This window comes from Loxodonta africana, chromosome 14 (assembly GCF_030014295.1).
Source record: "Loxodonta africana isolate mLoxAfr1 chromosome 14, mLoxAfr1.hap2, whole genome shotgun sequence".
Taxonomy (NCBI): domain Eukaryota; kingdom Metazoa; phylum Chordata; class Mammalia; order Proboscidea; family Elephantidae; genus Loxodonta; species Loxodonta africana.
In genome coordinates, this window is record NC_087355.1 from 48,106,934 (window position 1) to 48,124,702 (window position 17,769).

Below are 17,769 nucleotides of genomic sequence, written 5' to 3' on the forward strand. Positions count from 1 at the left end.
CTTGCTTTTCAGTGGTATCGCTTTTAGAGATTACCTCTGTTCTAACCTCATTTTTTGGAGTCATTTAAATCCCAGGTACCTCTTATGAGATCTCAGATTACGTACACATATCCATATAAAGAGAAAAATCCCCAGAGATGTTGTCATCCAGAATCACATCAGCTTTGCTTTTTCTTGTTTTCAATTACAGACCCCAAAGAGCTCGTGGGCTCTGGAACATCACAAAAGCACAGCATACATGGTACATTTCCAACATTCTTCATTTCCTTTCCTGCTCACTCCCATTTTCCTACTTGATTTTCAATATGCTGTGAGAGTAATTTGGTGCCACCAAGTTTTTTGCCTGAGGCTTTTTGCAGGTAATAGCTTCCTGCCTTTAATCCATTTATTAGGTTCATGCTTCTCCTTCACTTGAAATTATTCCCAAACTCTGCTCCTGGGAGCTTCTAAACTCTCTAGTTTGTCACCCAGGCCTTCCTGAATTTTTAGGGACCATTCGCCCATTCAGTGCTTAATGAGCACTTACTGTGTGTAAACCACTAAGCTACAAGAATACAAAAATAATTGACATGTTGTATGCCATAGAGTCAATTCTCTCTCAGAGCGACCCTACAGGACACAGTAGAACTGCCCCACAGGGTTTCCTAGGCTACTCTCTTTACAGATCACCCGGTCTTTTCTTCCCACAGAGGGACTGGTGGGTTTGAACCCTTGACGTTTTGGTTAGCAGCCAATTGCTTTAACCATTGTACCACTAGGGTTCCTTGATTAAGACAGTGCTTGCCACTGTTATTCTGTGACCTCAAGGATCTCATGGTCTGTAACCGGAGCAGCCAGGTAAACACGTAAGTACAAGACAGCATGTTAGGTTCTGTACGTTGAAGAGTGGAGAAAATATCGTGGAAATGAACAGACTAATTCAGCCTTGAGTATCTGAACTGTATCTGAGTACCTGCGAGGGGCTGCAGGGCTTGCAGGTACAGCATGGGCGTCCATACCGCCTGGGGCACAGCACTATGGGCGGTGGGGGAAAGTTAGTGACGAGGACAAGAGGAAATTGGTAAAAGTTAGGGCTAAAATGTGGGTTAGCTGGGCAGCCAATAGAAGGATGGCTATCATCAATTGTGAAACATTAGATAAATAAAAATCAGTAAGTTCAAAGACAGAGAAACAATGCCCTTATCACTGGGTTTTTGGGTTTTATCCATCATCGTTGGAGGTGGCTATTATGCCAACTTCTGATTCTGAAAATTGGTAACTAAAGGGAAGGAATTAAGCACTTACACTGCTTCTTTAAGAGTAACTGTAGTTGATCTGCACATAGTGAGGGAAAGGTCTTCTTTATAGGAAAATACCAGCTAAAATATCTAAAAGAAATGATAGCATTAGTCCAACAGGGCCTTGCCAGTCATTTCCCTGGCTATTTGATGTGTGGTTCACAAACCACCACACGTGCATCACCCAAAGTCCGTTAGAAATGTAGAATCTCAGGTTCCACCCCAGACCACTGAATCAGAATTCATATTATAACAGGAGTCCCGCATGATTTAGATGCACTCTAAAATTTGAGAAGCAGCAAGTCCCCACTGGAATCATCTAGAAAGCCTGTTAAAAACAAGACTATTGGGCCTCCCAGAACTACAAAATCTCAATCTTTCGGAAAGGCCTGGGAATGAGGCCCTTAATAAGCTTCTAAGACCATCTTTACATACCCTGTCACACCAGAATCTCAAGCTTGGGACTCACTTGTATCTAGGCCAATGCATATATCCCCTCAACTACCCAATCCCTGCTTAAACCACCTTCCCATTCTCTTTTGAAAATAAGAAATATAACAGATACAGGCTTTTATTTTTCTATCATGCATGTAAGCTTACAACTATTTACAGTTTAAGAATACAGAAATAATTACATTATCACCAAGGTTTCAAATTCTCCAGTAAGACAACCAATTACTGACTACTTCTGGGAGGTTATTTTCACAGAACACAGCAACATTTTCCAAATTATACTTCTCAGACAGGAGCTGTACTAAGAGAGACTAGGACAAGTTGATAACACTCCTAAAAGACAAAGAAGCCTCCATATTACACAGGAAAAAAAAAGACTGATATTCTGAAGAAGGATCTCAACTAAGCGCCTGATCATATCAAGAGTCTTCAAAGAATTTCAGAACAGAACAGTCTTTCTCTTCTTTTGTGGATGCAGGGGGGAGGGAGCATCTTCTTTGCCTCTTTTGGAGACTCTTTGTTAATTCTGAAGACTTGCGCTTTTAAGGCCCATCTCTGGAACTTCATTCCATAACATTAAAGGCAAAAGTCAGACCTGATGTGATAATAACAATACAACCCATCACTACCATCACCAAAAACAGTGTCCCAATCGCCCAGAGCAGTCACAGTTGAACTGGTACAGTGTCTTGGACTTTTGATAACCAATCCAGCACAGAGAGGGGGACACGGATGAAACAAGGTTGATCATAACTGATAACTGATGTAGCTAAGTGATGGGCACACTTCTGTGCATGTCTGAAAAAATCTATGATAATGAACCACAAGTTAAAATAGTTAAATTTTTTTTAAAAAGCAGACATGTATACTCTATTTTCCCGTTAGGCAAAAATGGAGGCAGTGGTAAGATTTTTACTTGGAAGTGAAATAAGCAGCATACAGCATTCACCTTCCACATAACAAGGCAACACCTAGAACAAGAGAAAAAGCACTCAAAACAACATTATTCTGTTTCTGGTTTGTTTCTGTGATTTACCAGATCCACTAGTGATGAGAAAGACTAGGCAAAACTTCGGGCACACCCTCTTCGAGGCATCCTATTTTAACCCACTGCGGTTGAGTCAATTCCAACTCATAGCAACCCTTTAGGGCAGAGTAGAACTGCCCTACAGGGTTTCTAAGGCTATAAATCCTCATGGAAGCAGACTGCCACATCTTTCTCCCGCTAATCTGCTGGTGGGTTTGAACTGCCAACCTTTCGGTTAGCAGCCGAGTGTTTAACCACCGTGCCGCCTATTTTTAAGCACCTTTTAATTCTCTCATCCCAATCCTGGGAAGGCCTGTCCCTGTTCCATCACTGAGAGATAGCCCTGTACTCCCAGAAGCCTCTCAAGCCATTTCTATCCTTTCCCAGCCCAAGCCCCAGGCTTATTCCTGCCTCTACATTTTTTCTCTCATTCCCCTGCCTAGCACACCCTCTTTACAACTTTGAGTCAAGGCCTACCAGACCCTGAGGAACTTAGAATAAGGTCTTCCATAAGGAAAGGGAAGTTAGGGGGCAGGCAGGTATAGGTACAGTCCTACCTCCCCACCCTCAGGGATGAGAGGGAAAGAGGGCAGTCAAGCCTGGGCAGGGAGGGCCCAGCTCAGCTTTCACACCCCCTAGGAATGATCCTGAAGACACAGAGAAGATTCTGCCCACCCTTCTCCCCAGGTCCCAGAACAGGGCATTGGGACCCCCATACTGGAGACTAAGGCCTGTTCCTTATGGGTATTCAAGCAAAGAGAGCAAAAGGACTGCTGAGATTGGAGAAGCTGGGGGCTGAGGGCTCAGATGACCAGAAGCTACCACAGAGAACACTGCAGTGGGAGGCACCTGGGCTTAAAGGGCATACACACAAGAAAATGTCTGAACAAGAGTAAACATGAGCTCACAACACTGCTGCCCTGGGGTTCATAATTCTAACAGATGCATAAGCAGGCAAAGAATTTCCAGCTTCAGAATTGTGGATTGAGTCCAGGAGTCAGGACCAGGGTCTGACCACAGGCCACTTGGCCTTCCGGCTTTCTCCATCTTCTTTTAGCCCAAAGTCTTTGTGCAGAGTATGTGCGCGTAATGAGTCCAAGCTGTCCCCATACCTGTGTGTAGGGGAAGGAAAGGGGAGAAAGAGGGTAAGTCAGGAGGTATAGAGGTAGGGGATGAAAACAAGTAGAGACAGACCCACAGATCAGAAATACCACTTCCCTGGGACCCCACCATGGCACCCCGATTATGTCTGGGGAAGGGAAGGGGGGAGTTAAGATATCTAGATTCTATGTGGACCAGTCTCCACCCTCACCTGTATCCACAGCACGATGACAGCGATGACATGTCCACACATACCAGCCCACCCGTCTGGCAGCCAGTAAAATTTCTAGAAGGCTGGGGTGGATAGGTGTGTGTCTCATGCACTGGCAGGGCGTCTAAGTCCACAAGTAATTCTTGAAGTCCTTCTTGACCAGGAAGCCAACTGGGGATGACGGCAACCTAAACAAAACTCAGTGGCCTGAAAATGATGGGACATGGCACAGGTCTCAACAAAGGTTCAACAGTAGAAGGGGCCAGAGGATCAGGAAGAGGCATGATGGTGTAGAACACATGGCATACTGCTCCTCGCCCTTAACCTCATCCATGCCCAGCAGCCAAACACCCATTCTTCAGTGTCCAGCAGGGTGGGCAGCATGGACTCCTGGCCAAAGCCAGGTATCCAGTAGGTGGCAGCATGACTGCTGTCCCAGGGCCATGGAACTCTCAGTTCTGGCTGATGGTCAATACCATGTGCACTGGTTTTACTGTACAGCATTAACAGAGAAGCTTGCCAGAGATCGCATGCATGGCCAGCATGAACACCAAGGCCAGCAAGTCACTAGCCTTGATGGAACAGAGCTTGAGGATGTACTGGTCCTGCTGGAGGCTGACTCGTGAGTGTCCGTGTTAAAGATAGGTGGGAAAGTTGGGAACCAAGAACGGGGTCCAGGTGATGTAGATAAAGGCAGCACACATCTGAAGCACCATGGGCTTAGCATATAAACAGCATGTGAGATCACATAACATGTAACACTACTGTAAAAACGCATGAAGGCCACAGGAAGGCAAAAGAACATGATCGGAAAGTCCATATTCTTGTAACTAAGGGTAGTGAAGGTCCAAAGGGGCTATGGTGCACCAAGGCCAAACATGAAGAGACAGCAGATGGCCAAGTACATGTCATCAGCCAGGCACAGGTCCAGCAGGAGGTATGAGACTTGTGCAGGATCAGTTGTGCTGGTTTACACCTGGGAATTCCACTGCCTGCTTTGCTGGACTTCGCCTGACCTCCTTTCCTTTCTCTCCAAGAGCCCCTTCATTCGTAAAATAGTACTGCAGAGGATTGGGCCACAGATCCTCATTGATTATCTCAACTATTTTGTCAGACTCAATAGAGCTGTGGTTTGAAAACCACGCAAAAAAGCTACAGCTGTTGTCTGTGTTCCCCTCACTTAGGGACTGGAGATCATGGCCTGGGAGCCATTGGATTGGAGTAGAACGACACATCACCTGACCTAAAGGGCCACACCCGTATTCCTTGATGAGCACCTTATTTTGGAAATAGGGGTTGCTCACAAAGTAGAACTTGATCTTGTAGCCCAATCTGGCAAGGCCAAGCTCCTCCACCTCCAACCTGTTCATGTAGCAGAGTACCTCTTTATCTTGGTTGCTCAGAAAGGATGATAGCTGGGGGTGGTTCTGAAACACTTGCACCCAGAAGCCCGGGATATTCTGGATAAGGAGGTTCCTGCGCTCTAAGTGGTACAGTCGCAATCGACCAAACTTGCGCGAGAGGCGAAGGTAGGCTCTGTCCGCCTGGGCATTCATGGTCTCCAGCTTCAGTTGGACACTCTCCAGGGTGCCCATGCTACCGCCTGCGGCCTGGGGCCCTGGCCCTGCCCCATTCTCCACCTTCTTCTCCTCCATCACCGAGGCAGAGGCACACTCCCCAGTGGTCCCTTTCTTCACCAGCCCACCAACTATCGCCTGGGGCCCCCTCCCCGCTCTGCAACAGGTTTCTGGGGCCTTCTTCCTAGCAATGCCACGCCGATTTCCAACCCGAGGGCCGTTTTTCGGCCTTGCCACAGTTCCCACCGTTCCCACGAAGACGGTGTCTCTTTCCAGGCGCTCCGAGAGAGGTGGGACCCTCTCCAGGTCGGCCCTGGGGGCGCCCTGCCCGCTACCCCCCGCAGCTCGGGCCCGCAGCGCGAGGCCACAGTCCGGGGGGAGCTGGCAGGCCCCCTCCTCCCAGCGGCGGCGGGGAAGCGCGGGCGCAGCAGTTTCCAGGCCACCCCGACCCGCGCCAGCCTGCACCTGTGCCTCCTTGGTTTCCTCCCCCTCCGTGCTTTCCTCCCGGAGCTCCGGGCACTGTGGAGGGTCCAGGTCGCGCGCAGCGTCGTCAGGAGCAGGGCGAACTCGGGCTTTGGCACGGGCTTTGCCCCGGCTTTTGCCACGAGAGGACTTTTTACTTCTACTTCGGCCGCTCATGTTGGCTGCGGAAGCGTCTTCAAAGCCACGCTCAGGTCCGGCCGCCCCTCGCGCCAGCTAGCGGTCCCTAGCGAGCGGGCTTCTCCATGGTAACCGTCGACGTCACCAATGTACGACTATACCTTCGCGCGAGGTCTGGCTGCGCCCGGTGATTGGCTCCGCCGCCTCTGCATCTGCGCATGAGCCCATCCTCATTGAAAGCTCCTACCGCCATCTCTCCCCAACTAGCTTTCACAGAAAGTTCTCTCTCTTGTTGTCCTGGATTTTGCTTGCCTTTAGTTTCTTCGCATTGATCTCAGTTGTGCCCTCAGACCATTGAATACGTCTAATTCCTCCAATACAAGACAACCTGAAGACAGCCATTACATCCATCCCTCCATCATCTATTTTCTTCTAAACATCTTCAGTTCCTTCGGCTATGTTTTGGACATCTGTCATAATGTAACTGCCATTGGACTCCGTGTCTCTCCGTGAAAGCCTTTGCTGAGGGATTTGCCCCGATAGATTAACTCCAGAGAGCCTAATCATGGGTGCCATAATGCCAGCCTAGGAAGTAATTGGATACATGGTGGGATGTTAATAATAAATATAAAAAATAATAGTTAATATTTTTTAAGTATCCCCATATACCAGGCACTTTATTAGATGCTTTATATGCACTATCTCAATTTATGAGGGAGGTACTGTTATCATTGCCATTTTCCAGGTAAGAAAACTGAGGCTCAGAGGTGCCAAGAAACATTCCCAAGATTTCACCGTCAGCGATGGAAGCAAATTCAAGCCCAAATCTCTCTGACCCCATTAAAAAAAGAAAAGAAAAGAAAAGAGTTGCTATCGAGTCCAACTGCACTCCATAGGGTTTTCAATGGCTGATCTTTCAGAGGTAGACCGCCAAGTCTTTCTTCCAAGGCACCTGTGGGTGGACTCTGGTTAGCAGCAGAGCCCATTACTCATTTGTACTGCCCCCAGAGTCTTTGTTTTATATTCACAAGTGGCAGTTTCTTCCTGCTCAGCTGCAAATGCGCTAGCTGTAATGAAGGCCAGTCTTGCCTGTTAATGAACAGGCATCGGTGAAGCACCTACTCAGCGTGGGTGCGTTGGCAAGTCCTTGAACTGCTTCAGACCTAGTTTACAAAACTGGGCTATCAGTATATATGACAAAAAGTGAAGGCCACTAGTCAGAGCTCCTTTCAGCTCTGTTGTCAAAAGGCTTAATCTCCCATCAGCATCTTCGTCACTTAATGCTCACCCATGGCTAAGCCACTGTAGGATTAACATAGGCCAGGCCACTGCCAGTGGTGTTTAATATACAGTCCGCAATGAGCAGGTTGTGGCAAAGAGATAAGCATTATGTGAAGGGAAACACCTTGTATAAAGGGACATACTCTCTGGCCCAGGTCACTCAGCCCCTATGGCTTCTGTACTTAAGAGGCTGGTCTCTGCTGCTGACTGAACTGTTGGTTTTCTGCTCAGGTATTAATATTTAATTTTATATGGGACGGTAACATGGGTTTCCAATTCGATAGTAAACTATGTAGGCTTAGGGACTGTGTCTCTTTCTGCTTTTCTTCCTCAGAACACCTAGCAAGGGGCCTTGTACATATTAGTATTTCTAATAATAGAAGCTCATATTTATTTTGTACATTATATGGCATCATGTCTTAACTCACTTGATCGCCACAAGTACCCCATGGGGCAGGTGTGGTTATTGCTCACATCTTAGAGATAACGTTACTGCCACACAAAAAGATTCAGTAACTCACCCAAGATCTTACAGCTAATAAACCATTTTAGCCCAGGCAATCTGACTCCAGAACCCATGCTCATAACCACTACCTCATGATGTAACATTATAGCTTGAGAGATTGAAATTCCAAACTCTTGTGGGTAAAATACTTTTCACACTTTTCAGAAATTTATATATATAAACCTAAAAAACCCAAACCCAGTGCCGTCGAGTTGATTCCGACTCATAGCGACTGTATAGGACAGAGTAGAACTGCCCCATAGAGTTTCCAAGGAGTGCATGGTGGATTTGAACTGCTGACCCTTTGGTTTGCAGCCATAGCACTTAACCACTACTCCACCAGGGTTTCCTTATATATAGAGACATATATATATATACACACAACACAGACACACACACACATATATATATATCCCCCACACATCTTTCAGTTTGTCATACTGTGGGGGCTTGCCTGTTGCTACGATGCTGGAAGCTAGGCTAAAAGCTAGGCTACTGGTATACAAATACCAGCAGGGTCACCCAAGGCAGACAGGTTTTAGCTGAGCTTCCAGACTAAGACAGACTAGGAAGAAGAACCCGGCAGTCTACTTCTAAAAAGAATTAGCCAGTGAAAACCTTATGAATAGCAGCAGAACATTGTCTGAAGTGCTGGGAGATGACCCCCTCAGGTTGGAAGGCACTCAAAAGACGACTGGGGAAGAGCTGCCTCCTCCAAGTAGAGTCAACCTTAATGGTATGGATAGAGTCAAGCTTTTGGGACCTTCATTTGCTGATATGGCACGACTCAAAACGAGAACAGCTGCAAATATCCATTAATAATTGGAACATAGAATTACAAAATATGAATCTAGGTAAGTTGGAAATCATTAAAAATTAAATGGAACACATAAACATCAATAGCCTAAGCATTAGGGAGCTGAAATGGACTGGTACTGGCATTCAACTGTCCAATGAATCAGACAATCATTTGGTCTGCTATGCTGGGGAATGACAAATTGAAGAGGAATGGCATTGCATTCATCGTCAAAAAGAATGTTTCAAGATCTATCCTAAAGTACAATGCTTTCAGTGACAGGATAATATCCATACGCCTACAATGAAGCCCAACTAATACAGCTATTATTAAAATTCACGCACCAACCAAAGGCCAAAGATGAAGAAATTAATGATTTTTACCAACTTCCGCAGTCTAAAATTGATTAAACATGCAATCAAGATGCATTGATAATTACTGATGATTGGAATTCAAAAGTCAGAAACCAAGGATCAGTAGTTGGAAAATATGGCCTTGGTGATAGAAACGATGCCAGAAAATGCATGATAAAATTTTGCAAGACCAACGACTTCTTCACTGCAAATACCTTTTTTCAACAACATAAACGGCGACTATACACACGGATCTCGCCAGATGGAATACACAGGAATCAAATCAACTATATCTGTGGAAAGAGATGATGGAAAAGCTCAATATCATCAGTTGGAACAAGACCAGGGGCTGATTGTAGAACTTGCTCATAGGCAAGTTCAATTTGAAGCTGAAGAAAATTAGAAACAAGTCCAGAGAGCCAAAATACGACCTTGAGTATATCCCACCTGAATTTAGAGACCATCTCAAGAATAGATTTGACGCATTGAACACTAATGACCAGATGAATTGTGGGATGACATCACACGTGAAGAAAACAAGAGATCATTAGAAAGAACAGGAAATAAGGAAAAGACCAAAAGGGATGTCGGAAGAGACTCTGAAACTTGCTCTTGAATGTCAGGAAGCTAAAGCAAATGGAAAAATTGATGAAGTAAAAGAGCTGAACAGACGATTTCAAAGGGCAGATCGAGAAGACAAAGTAAAGTATTATAATGACATGCACAAAGACTTAGATTTAGAAAACCAAAAGGGAGAAACACGCTCAGCATTTCTCAAGCTGAACGAACTGGGGAAAAAATTCAAGCCTCCAGTTGCAGTATTGAAGGATTCTGTGGGGAAAACATTGAACAATGCAAGAAGCTTCAAAAGAAGATGGAAAGAATACACAGAGTTACTGTGCCAAAAAGAACTGGTCGACATTCAACCATTTCAGGAGGTAGCATATGATCAGGAACCAATGGTACTAAAGGAAGAAGTCCACGCTACACTGAATGCTGCATTGGCGAAAAACAAGGCTGCAGGAATTGACAGAATACCAACTGAGATGTTTAACAAACTGATGCGGCACTGAAAGTGCTCACTCGTCTATGCCAAGGAATTTGAAACCAACTGGAAGAGGCCCATATTTATGCCTATTCCAAAGAAAGGTGATCCAACCAAATGCAGAAATTATTGAACAATACCATTAATATCACACACAAGTAAAATTTTGTTGAAGATCATTCAAAAGTGGTTACAGCAGTAGATCGACAGGGAACTTCCAGAAATTCAAGCTGGATTCAGAAGAGGTTGTGGAGCAAGGGTTATCATTGCTGATGTCAGATGGATCCTGGCTGAAGGCAGAGAATAACAGAAAGATGTTTTATTGACTATGTAAAAGCATTCAACTGTGTGGATCATAGCAAATTATGGATAACATTGGAAAGAATGGGAATTCCAGAACACAAATGTGCTCATGAGGAACCTGTACATAGATCAAGAATAGAACAAGGGGATACTGCGTGGTTTAAAGTCAGGAAAGGTGTGCGTCAGGGTTGTATCCCTTCACTATGCTTATTCAATCTGTATGCTGAGTAGATAATAAAAAAAACTGGACTATATGAAGAAGAATGGGGCATCAGGATTGGAGGAAGACTCATTAACAACCTGTGATATGCAGATGACACAGCCTTCCTTGCTGAAAGTGAAGAGGACTTGAAGCACTTACCGATGAAGATCAAAGACCACAGACTTCAGTATCAATTACACCTCAACATAAAGAAAACAAAAATCCTCATGACTGGACCGATAAGCAACAGCATGATGAAGGGAGAAAAGATTGAGGTTCTCAAGGATTTCATTTTATTTGGATCAACAATCAACACCCATGGAAGCAGCAGCCAGGGAATTAAATGATGCAATGCATTCAGCAAATCTCCTGCAAAAGACCTCTTTAAAGAGTTAGAAAGCAAAGATGCCACCTTGAAGACTAAGGTGCACCTGACCCAAGCCATGGTGTTTTCAATCACTTCCTATGCATGCAAAAGCTGGACAATGAATAAGGAAGACCAAAGAAGAATTGATGCCTTTAAATTATGGTGTTGGGTAAGAATATTGAATATACCTTGGATTGCCAGAAAAATGAACAAATCTGTCTTGGAAGAAGTATAGCCAGAATGGTCCTTAGATGGCGAGACTATGTCTCACATACTCTGGGCATGTCATCAGGAGGGGCCAGTCCCTGGAGAGAAGTACATCATGCTCGGTAGAGGGTCAGTGAAAAAGAGGAAGACCCTCAATGAGATGAATTGACACAGTAGCTGCAACGATGGGCTCAAGTATAACAATAATTGTAAGGATGGCACAGGACTGGGCACATGTTTCAGTGTTTTGTTCTATTGTACATAGGGTAGCTATGAGTCAGAACTGACTGGACACCACCTAACAACAACATATACTTGGTTGTAATCTTTACAGAGGCACATCACCAGGTTTTTCTCCCATAGAGCTGTTGGGTGGGTTCAAACCACCAACCTTTGGGTTAACAGCTGAGGGCTTAACCATTGTACCACAAAGGTTCCTTATTTCATCATTAGCAAATATTTACAAAAAACTCACAAAAACCCTTTTCAAAATATTTTCAATAACCTTCACTTTGTTCCCTGAAAATTGTGCTTCCTCATTTCCTTTTAAGGTCCATTTTCCTCAAACCATTGAAATGAACAACCTGGGGAAAAGACATTCCATCATCCAATCCATTTCCCAGCCAAGGGAACATTCCTCACAGTTTCTCGTGTAAAGCTTTAGGATCCCAGGCTGGACATATTTTAGTCACAGGGCTTTTCTCTTCTTTACTAAGAAGATACTTGGTTTTTTTCCACGACAGTGAGTATTGCTTACTGTGTGGAATTTTGCCAACCAAGCCTACTAGGTTATGGGAGGGCATAGAAAAGAAGGAGTTGTCATAGGAAATATTTTAAAAGCTAACCAAACCCTTTACCATCGGATCGCTTCCAACTCACAGTGACCGTTAGTAGGGAAGAGGAAAAAAATCTGCTCTTTGGTAAATTTCAAGACTATTTAAAATTGATAATGCAAGAAATGTGCATAACTTCACCCCAGTTTCCCCCAAAAGAACAAAATTTTATAGTAAAACCAAAAAAAGAAAAAAACAAAACCTGATGCCATCCGGTCAATTCCGACTCATAGTGACCCTATGAGACAGAGTAGAACTGCCCCACAGGGTTTCCAAGGAGTGGCTGGTGGATTCAAACTGCCTACCTTTTGGTTAGCAGACAAACACTTAACCACTGAGCCACCAGGGCCCCATAGTAGATCACCTAAATCACTTAAGTCCATATAAGATAAGCAGCTATATTTCTAAATCTGTTTTTCCTTTTTACCTTGAAACATCTCCCATTAAAATTAGATCTTTAGGCGAAGGCTTTGTCCTAGAGAAGAGAAAATGCCAAAGAACCAAGCAAAAAGAATTCAGCAAGTCAAATTCTTTATTTTGAATTCCAAAATAGGCTCTTGAGAGGAGAAGATACAATAACATTAAAAGAGAAAAGATTTTTATAGTTCTTCAAAGGCAAATTCTGGAACTAAGAACATAGAGCTTATAATATAAATGTGTGATGATATAAGAGCTATTTCTCTACCACACAAAGGGGAGATAAGACTCTTTTCTGGGCTAGGGTTGAGGAGCTTGGAGAAGATTCAGAGTGAATAGTTGGTGTAATATCTTGAGAAAGGAGTTCTCACAGTGAGCCCCTACAGGAGTCAAAACCCTTGATAGAGACTACCTTCCTTGGATAAGATAGAGATCTGAGAGTAACAACCATTAGTTTCCAACTTGTTAACTAGAATTCAGACAAGAAGTCCTCTTAGAGAGCTCCACCAACATAGGCATCTGTCATTGTTGTTAGGTGCCATTGAGTCGATTCCGACTCATAGCGACCCTATGCACAACAGAATGAAACGCTGACCGGTCCTGAGCCATCCTTCCAATCGTTGTTATGCTTGAGCTCACTGTTGCAGCCGTTGTGTCAATCCATCTAGTTGAGGGTCTTCCTCTCTTCCACTGACCCTGTACTCTGCCAAGCATGATGTCCTTCTCCAGGGATTGATCCCTCCTGACAACATGTCCAAAGTATGTAAGATGCAGTCTCGCCATTCTTGCTTCTAAGGAGCATTCTGGTTTTACTTCTTCTAAGACAAATTTGTTCGTTCTTTTGGCAGTCCATGGTATATTCAATATTCTTCACCAACACCACAATTCAAAGGCATCAATTCTTCTTCAGTCTTCCTTATTCATTGTCCAGCTTTCACATGGATATGATGTGATTGAAAATACCACGGCTTGGGTCAGGTGCACCCTAGTCTTCAAGGTGACATCTTTGCTCTTCAACACTTTGAAGAGGTCCTTTGCAGCAGATTTATCCAATGCAACGGGTCTTTTGATTTCTTGACTGCTGCAATGGGTCTTTTGATTTCTTGACTGCAGCTTCCATGGCTGTTGATTGTGGGTCCAAGTAAAATGAAATCCTTGACAACTTCAATCTTTTCTCCGTTCATCAAAATATTACTCATTGGTCCAATTGTGAGGATTTTTGTTTTCTTTATGTTGAGGTGCAATCCATACTGAAGGCTGTGGTCTTTGATCTTTATTAGTAAGTGCTTCAAGTCCTCTTCACTTTCAGCAAGCAAAGTTGTGTCATCTGCATAACACAGGTTGTTAATGAGTCTTCCTCCAATCCTGATGCCCCATTCTTCTTCATATAGTCCGGCTTCTCGTATTATTTGCTCAGCATACAGATTAAATAGGTATGGTGAAAGAATACAATCCTGATGCACACCTTTCCTGACTTTAAACCAATCAGTATCCCCTTGTTCTGTCCGAACCACTGCCTCTTGATCTATGTAAAGATTCCTCATGAGCACAATTAAGTGTTCTGGAATTCCCGTTCTTCGCAATGTTATCCATAGTTTGTTATGATCCAAACAGTCGAATGTCTTTGCATAGTCAATAAAACACAGGCAAATATCCTTCTGGTATTCTTTGCTTTCAGCCAGGATCTGTCTGACATCAGCAATGATATCCCTGGCTCCACGTCCTTTTCTGAAACCGGCCTGAATTTCTGGCAGTTCCCTGTTGATACACTGCTGCAGCCGCTTTTGAATGATCTTCAGCAAAATTTTGCTTGTGTGTGATATTAATGATATTGTTCTATAATTTCCACATTCAGTTGGATCACCTTTCTTTGGAATAGGCATAAATATGGATCTCTTCCAGTCAGTTGGCCAGGAAGCTGTCTTCCATATTTCTTGGCATAGATGAGTGAGCACCTCCAGCGATGCATCTGTTTGTTGAAACATCTCAATTGATATTCCATCAATTCCTGGAGCCTTGTTTTTCGCCAGTGCCTTCAGAGCAGCTTGGACTTCTTCCTTCAGTACCATCAGTTCCTGATCATATGCCACCTCTTGAAATGTTTGAACATCGACGAATTCTTTTTGCTATAATGACTCTGTGTATTCCTTCCATCTTCTTTTGATGCTTCCTGCATCACTAATGTTTCCCCATGGAATCCTTCACTATTGCAACTTGAGGCTTGAATTTTTTCTTCACTTCTTTCAGCTTGAGAAATGCCAAGTGTGTTCTTCCCTTTTGGTTTTCCATCTCCAGCTCTTTGCACATGTCATTATAATACTTTACTTTGTCTTCTCGAGATATGCCCTTTGAAATCTTCTGTTAGTTCTTTAACTTCATCAGTTCTCCCTTTTGCTTTAGCTGCTCAATGTTTGAGAGCAAGTTTCAGAGTCTCCGCTGACATCCATTTTGGCCTTTTCTTTCTTTCCTGTCTTTTCAATGACCTCTTGCTTTCTTCATGTATGATGTCCTTGATGTCATTCCGCAACTTGTTTGGTCTTCAGTCACTAGTGTTCAATGTGTCAAATCTTCAGATGGTCTCTAAATTCAGGTGGAATGTACTCAAGGTCACATTTTGGCTCTCATGGACTTCCTCTGATTTTCTTCAGTTTCAGCTTGAAATTGCATATGAGCAATTGATGGTCTGCTCCACAGTCGGCCCCTGGCCTTGTTCTGACTGATGATATTGAGCTTTTGCATCGTCTCTTTGCACAGATGTAATCAATTTGATTTCCATGTGTTCTGTCTGGTGAGATCCATGTGTATAGTCGGCGTTTATGTTGGTGAAAGAAGGTATTTGCAATGAAGAAGTCGTTGGTCTTGCAAAATTCTATCATTTGATCTCGGGCATTGTTTCTGTCACCAAGGCCATGTTTTCCAACTACTGATCCTTCTTCTTTGTTCCCAACTTTCGCATTCCAATCACCAGTAATTATCAATGCATCTGATTGCATGTTCAATCAATTTCAGACTGCAGCAGCTGATAAAAATCTTCTATTTCTTCATTTTTGGCCTTAGTGGTTGGTGCGTAAATTTGAATAATAGTCGTATTAACTGGTCTTCCTTGTAGGCGTATGGATATTTTCCTATCACTGACAGTGTTGTACTTCAGGATAGATCTTGAAATATTCTTTTTGACGATGAATGCAACACCGTTCCTCTTCGAGTTGTCATTCCCAGCATAGTAGACTACATGATTGTCTGATTCAAAATGGCCAATACCAGTCCATTTCAGCTCACTAATGCCTAGGATATCGATGTTTATGCATTTTATTTCATTTTTATGATTTCCAATTTTCCTAGATTCATACTTAATACGTTCCAGGTTCTGATTATTAATGGATGTTTACAGCTGTTTCTTCTCATTTTGAGTCGTGCCACATCAGCAAATGAAGGTCCCGAAAGCTTTACTCCATCCATGTCATTAAAGTCGACTCCACTTTGAGGAGGCAGCTCTTCCCCAGTCATCTTTTGAGTGCCTTCCAACCTGGGGGGCTCATCTTCCAGCACTATATCAGGCAGTGTTCCACTGCTATTCATAAGGTTTTCACTGGCTAATGCTTTTCAGAAATAGACTGCTGGGTTCTTCTTCCTAGTCTGTCGTATTCTGGAAGCTCAGCTGAAACCTGTCCTCCATGGGTGACCCTGCTGGTATCTGAATACTGGTGGCATAGCTTCCAGCATCACAGCAACATGCAAGCCCCCACAATACAAAAAGCAGACAGACACGTGGGGGACATCTAGAATAGGCATCTAGGATAGTCTAAAAGTGTGTATAGTCTATGTGTTGACAAAGGAAGTTTTGAAATGGCCTGCCCCACCCACCAAGCACCCAACTCCCAATTTCTCAAGGTCCTAGAATGGAGTGGAAGAGCATACATTCATTTCCCATGTTTACTGGAGAGAACATGGAGGTTGGCTAAGAGCAGGTGGGAAGTCCAGTCAAGCCTTGCAATGTAGGCACAGAGGATGCGGAATAAAGGACCTGGTGATTAGAGACCATGGGGGACATATGAAGCTTCAGCAGTAGACAAAATGGAAGTAAAAGTGCATTCCAAAGACCAGGCAAGGCCAGCTAAACCTCAGCCAAGACCAGCAAAGACAGAAGACAAGATGCACACCAGACATCCATCCATCAGTGATAGGATGACCCTTAGTCCCCAGGGAAATGGAAAAAAGGAACAGGGAGGTTCCTAAATTGACTAAATTACCTAAAAAAAAAAAAAAAACTGGAATTTAAAAATGTTAAGTGACCAAGTCACTTCAATTGGCAAGTTTAATTTCACCTTAATTCTGAAAATTGTTGTAACTATGAAAATTCATACTCACTACAATAGTATGACCAAGATTAGGCCTAGTATCTGATAGCTTTAGCCATACAACAACAAGGGTAAAAAAGCTTGAGATAGAGATGAGTTTAAAACTCCTTAGAAGAGAAGTCACATTGATAACTTCAGAAGATAGCAGAAGATATTTTAAAAATGCCTCAAGAGACATGGTTATGATTGCAAAAATCAATAAATTTTATCCATGAACCTCCCATCACCAAATTTGAGCATTTATTTTTACTACAATTTAGGGAGAAAATCCTAAAACAGAACTAAGCGACCCACCCCCAAGAAAATCTTTCATGAATTGTCTATGGGACAAATTTAGAATTGTAGGTGCATCCTGTTTATTGCAATTATTGTTTTTAATACATAATTTAGTAATTTATCATTTGTATTCTTCTCCATTTGGGTTACATATACAAGCCTTTTATCTCCAACCAGATCAGAAGCCCTGTGAGGACAGGAGTTATATTTTATACTGACCATCCCTGAGTTACAAAGCGCAACTTGCTATTGTTTCATATATATAAGCTGCATAAAATCTTCTCCCTGAATTACACGAAAGCCACTCATGGACAACCAACCCTCATCTTTCCCAAACCAAAAACAAGCTGTTCTCAGTTGACACTACCACGTGTTGTCTTAATGCAGAAAACAGTAGGATGAAAAGTCTCTCTCTTTTCTATTATCTTTTTTTTTTCTATCAAAGTTGTTCTGTGCTTTTTTTTTTATTGTGCTTTAGGTGAAAGTTTACAGCTCAAGTTAATTTCTCATTAAAAAATTGATATACATAGTTTTTTGTCATTGGTTGCAATCCCCACAATGTGACAGCACACTCCCCCTT

General features: G+C 43.3%; 1 protein-coding gene across 1 annotated transcript in view; it reads right to left on the bottom strand.

Annotated features, from left to right (window-relative positions):
• Positions 1 to 4,624: 4,624 nt before the first annotated feature.
• The window catches only part of TSPYL5 (TSPY like 5), a 33,148-nt gene continuing 20,003 nt past the window's right edge, over positions 4,625 to 17,769 (bottom strand). The window contains exon 2 of the mRNA XM_023545897.2: positions 4,625 to 6,831. Coding sequence (XP_023401665.1) covers positions 5,026 to 6,285 — 1,260 coding nt within the window. The 5' untranslated portion in view covers positions 6,286 to 6,831 and the 3' untranslated portion in view covers positions 4,625 to 5,025. The remainder of the gene's footprint in view (positions 6,832 to 17,769) is intronic.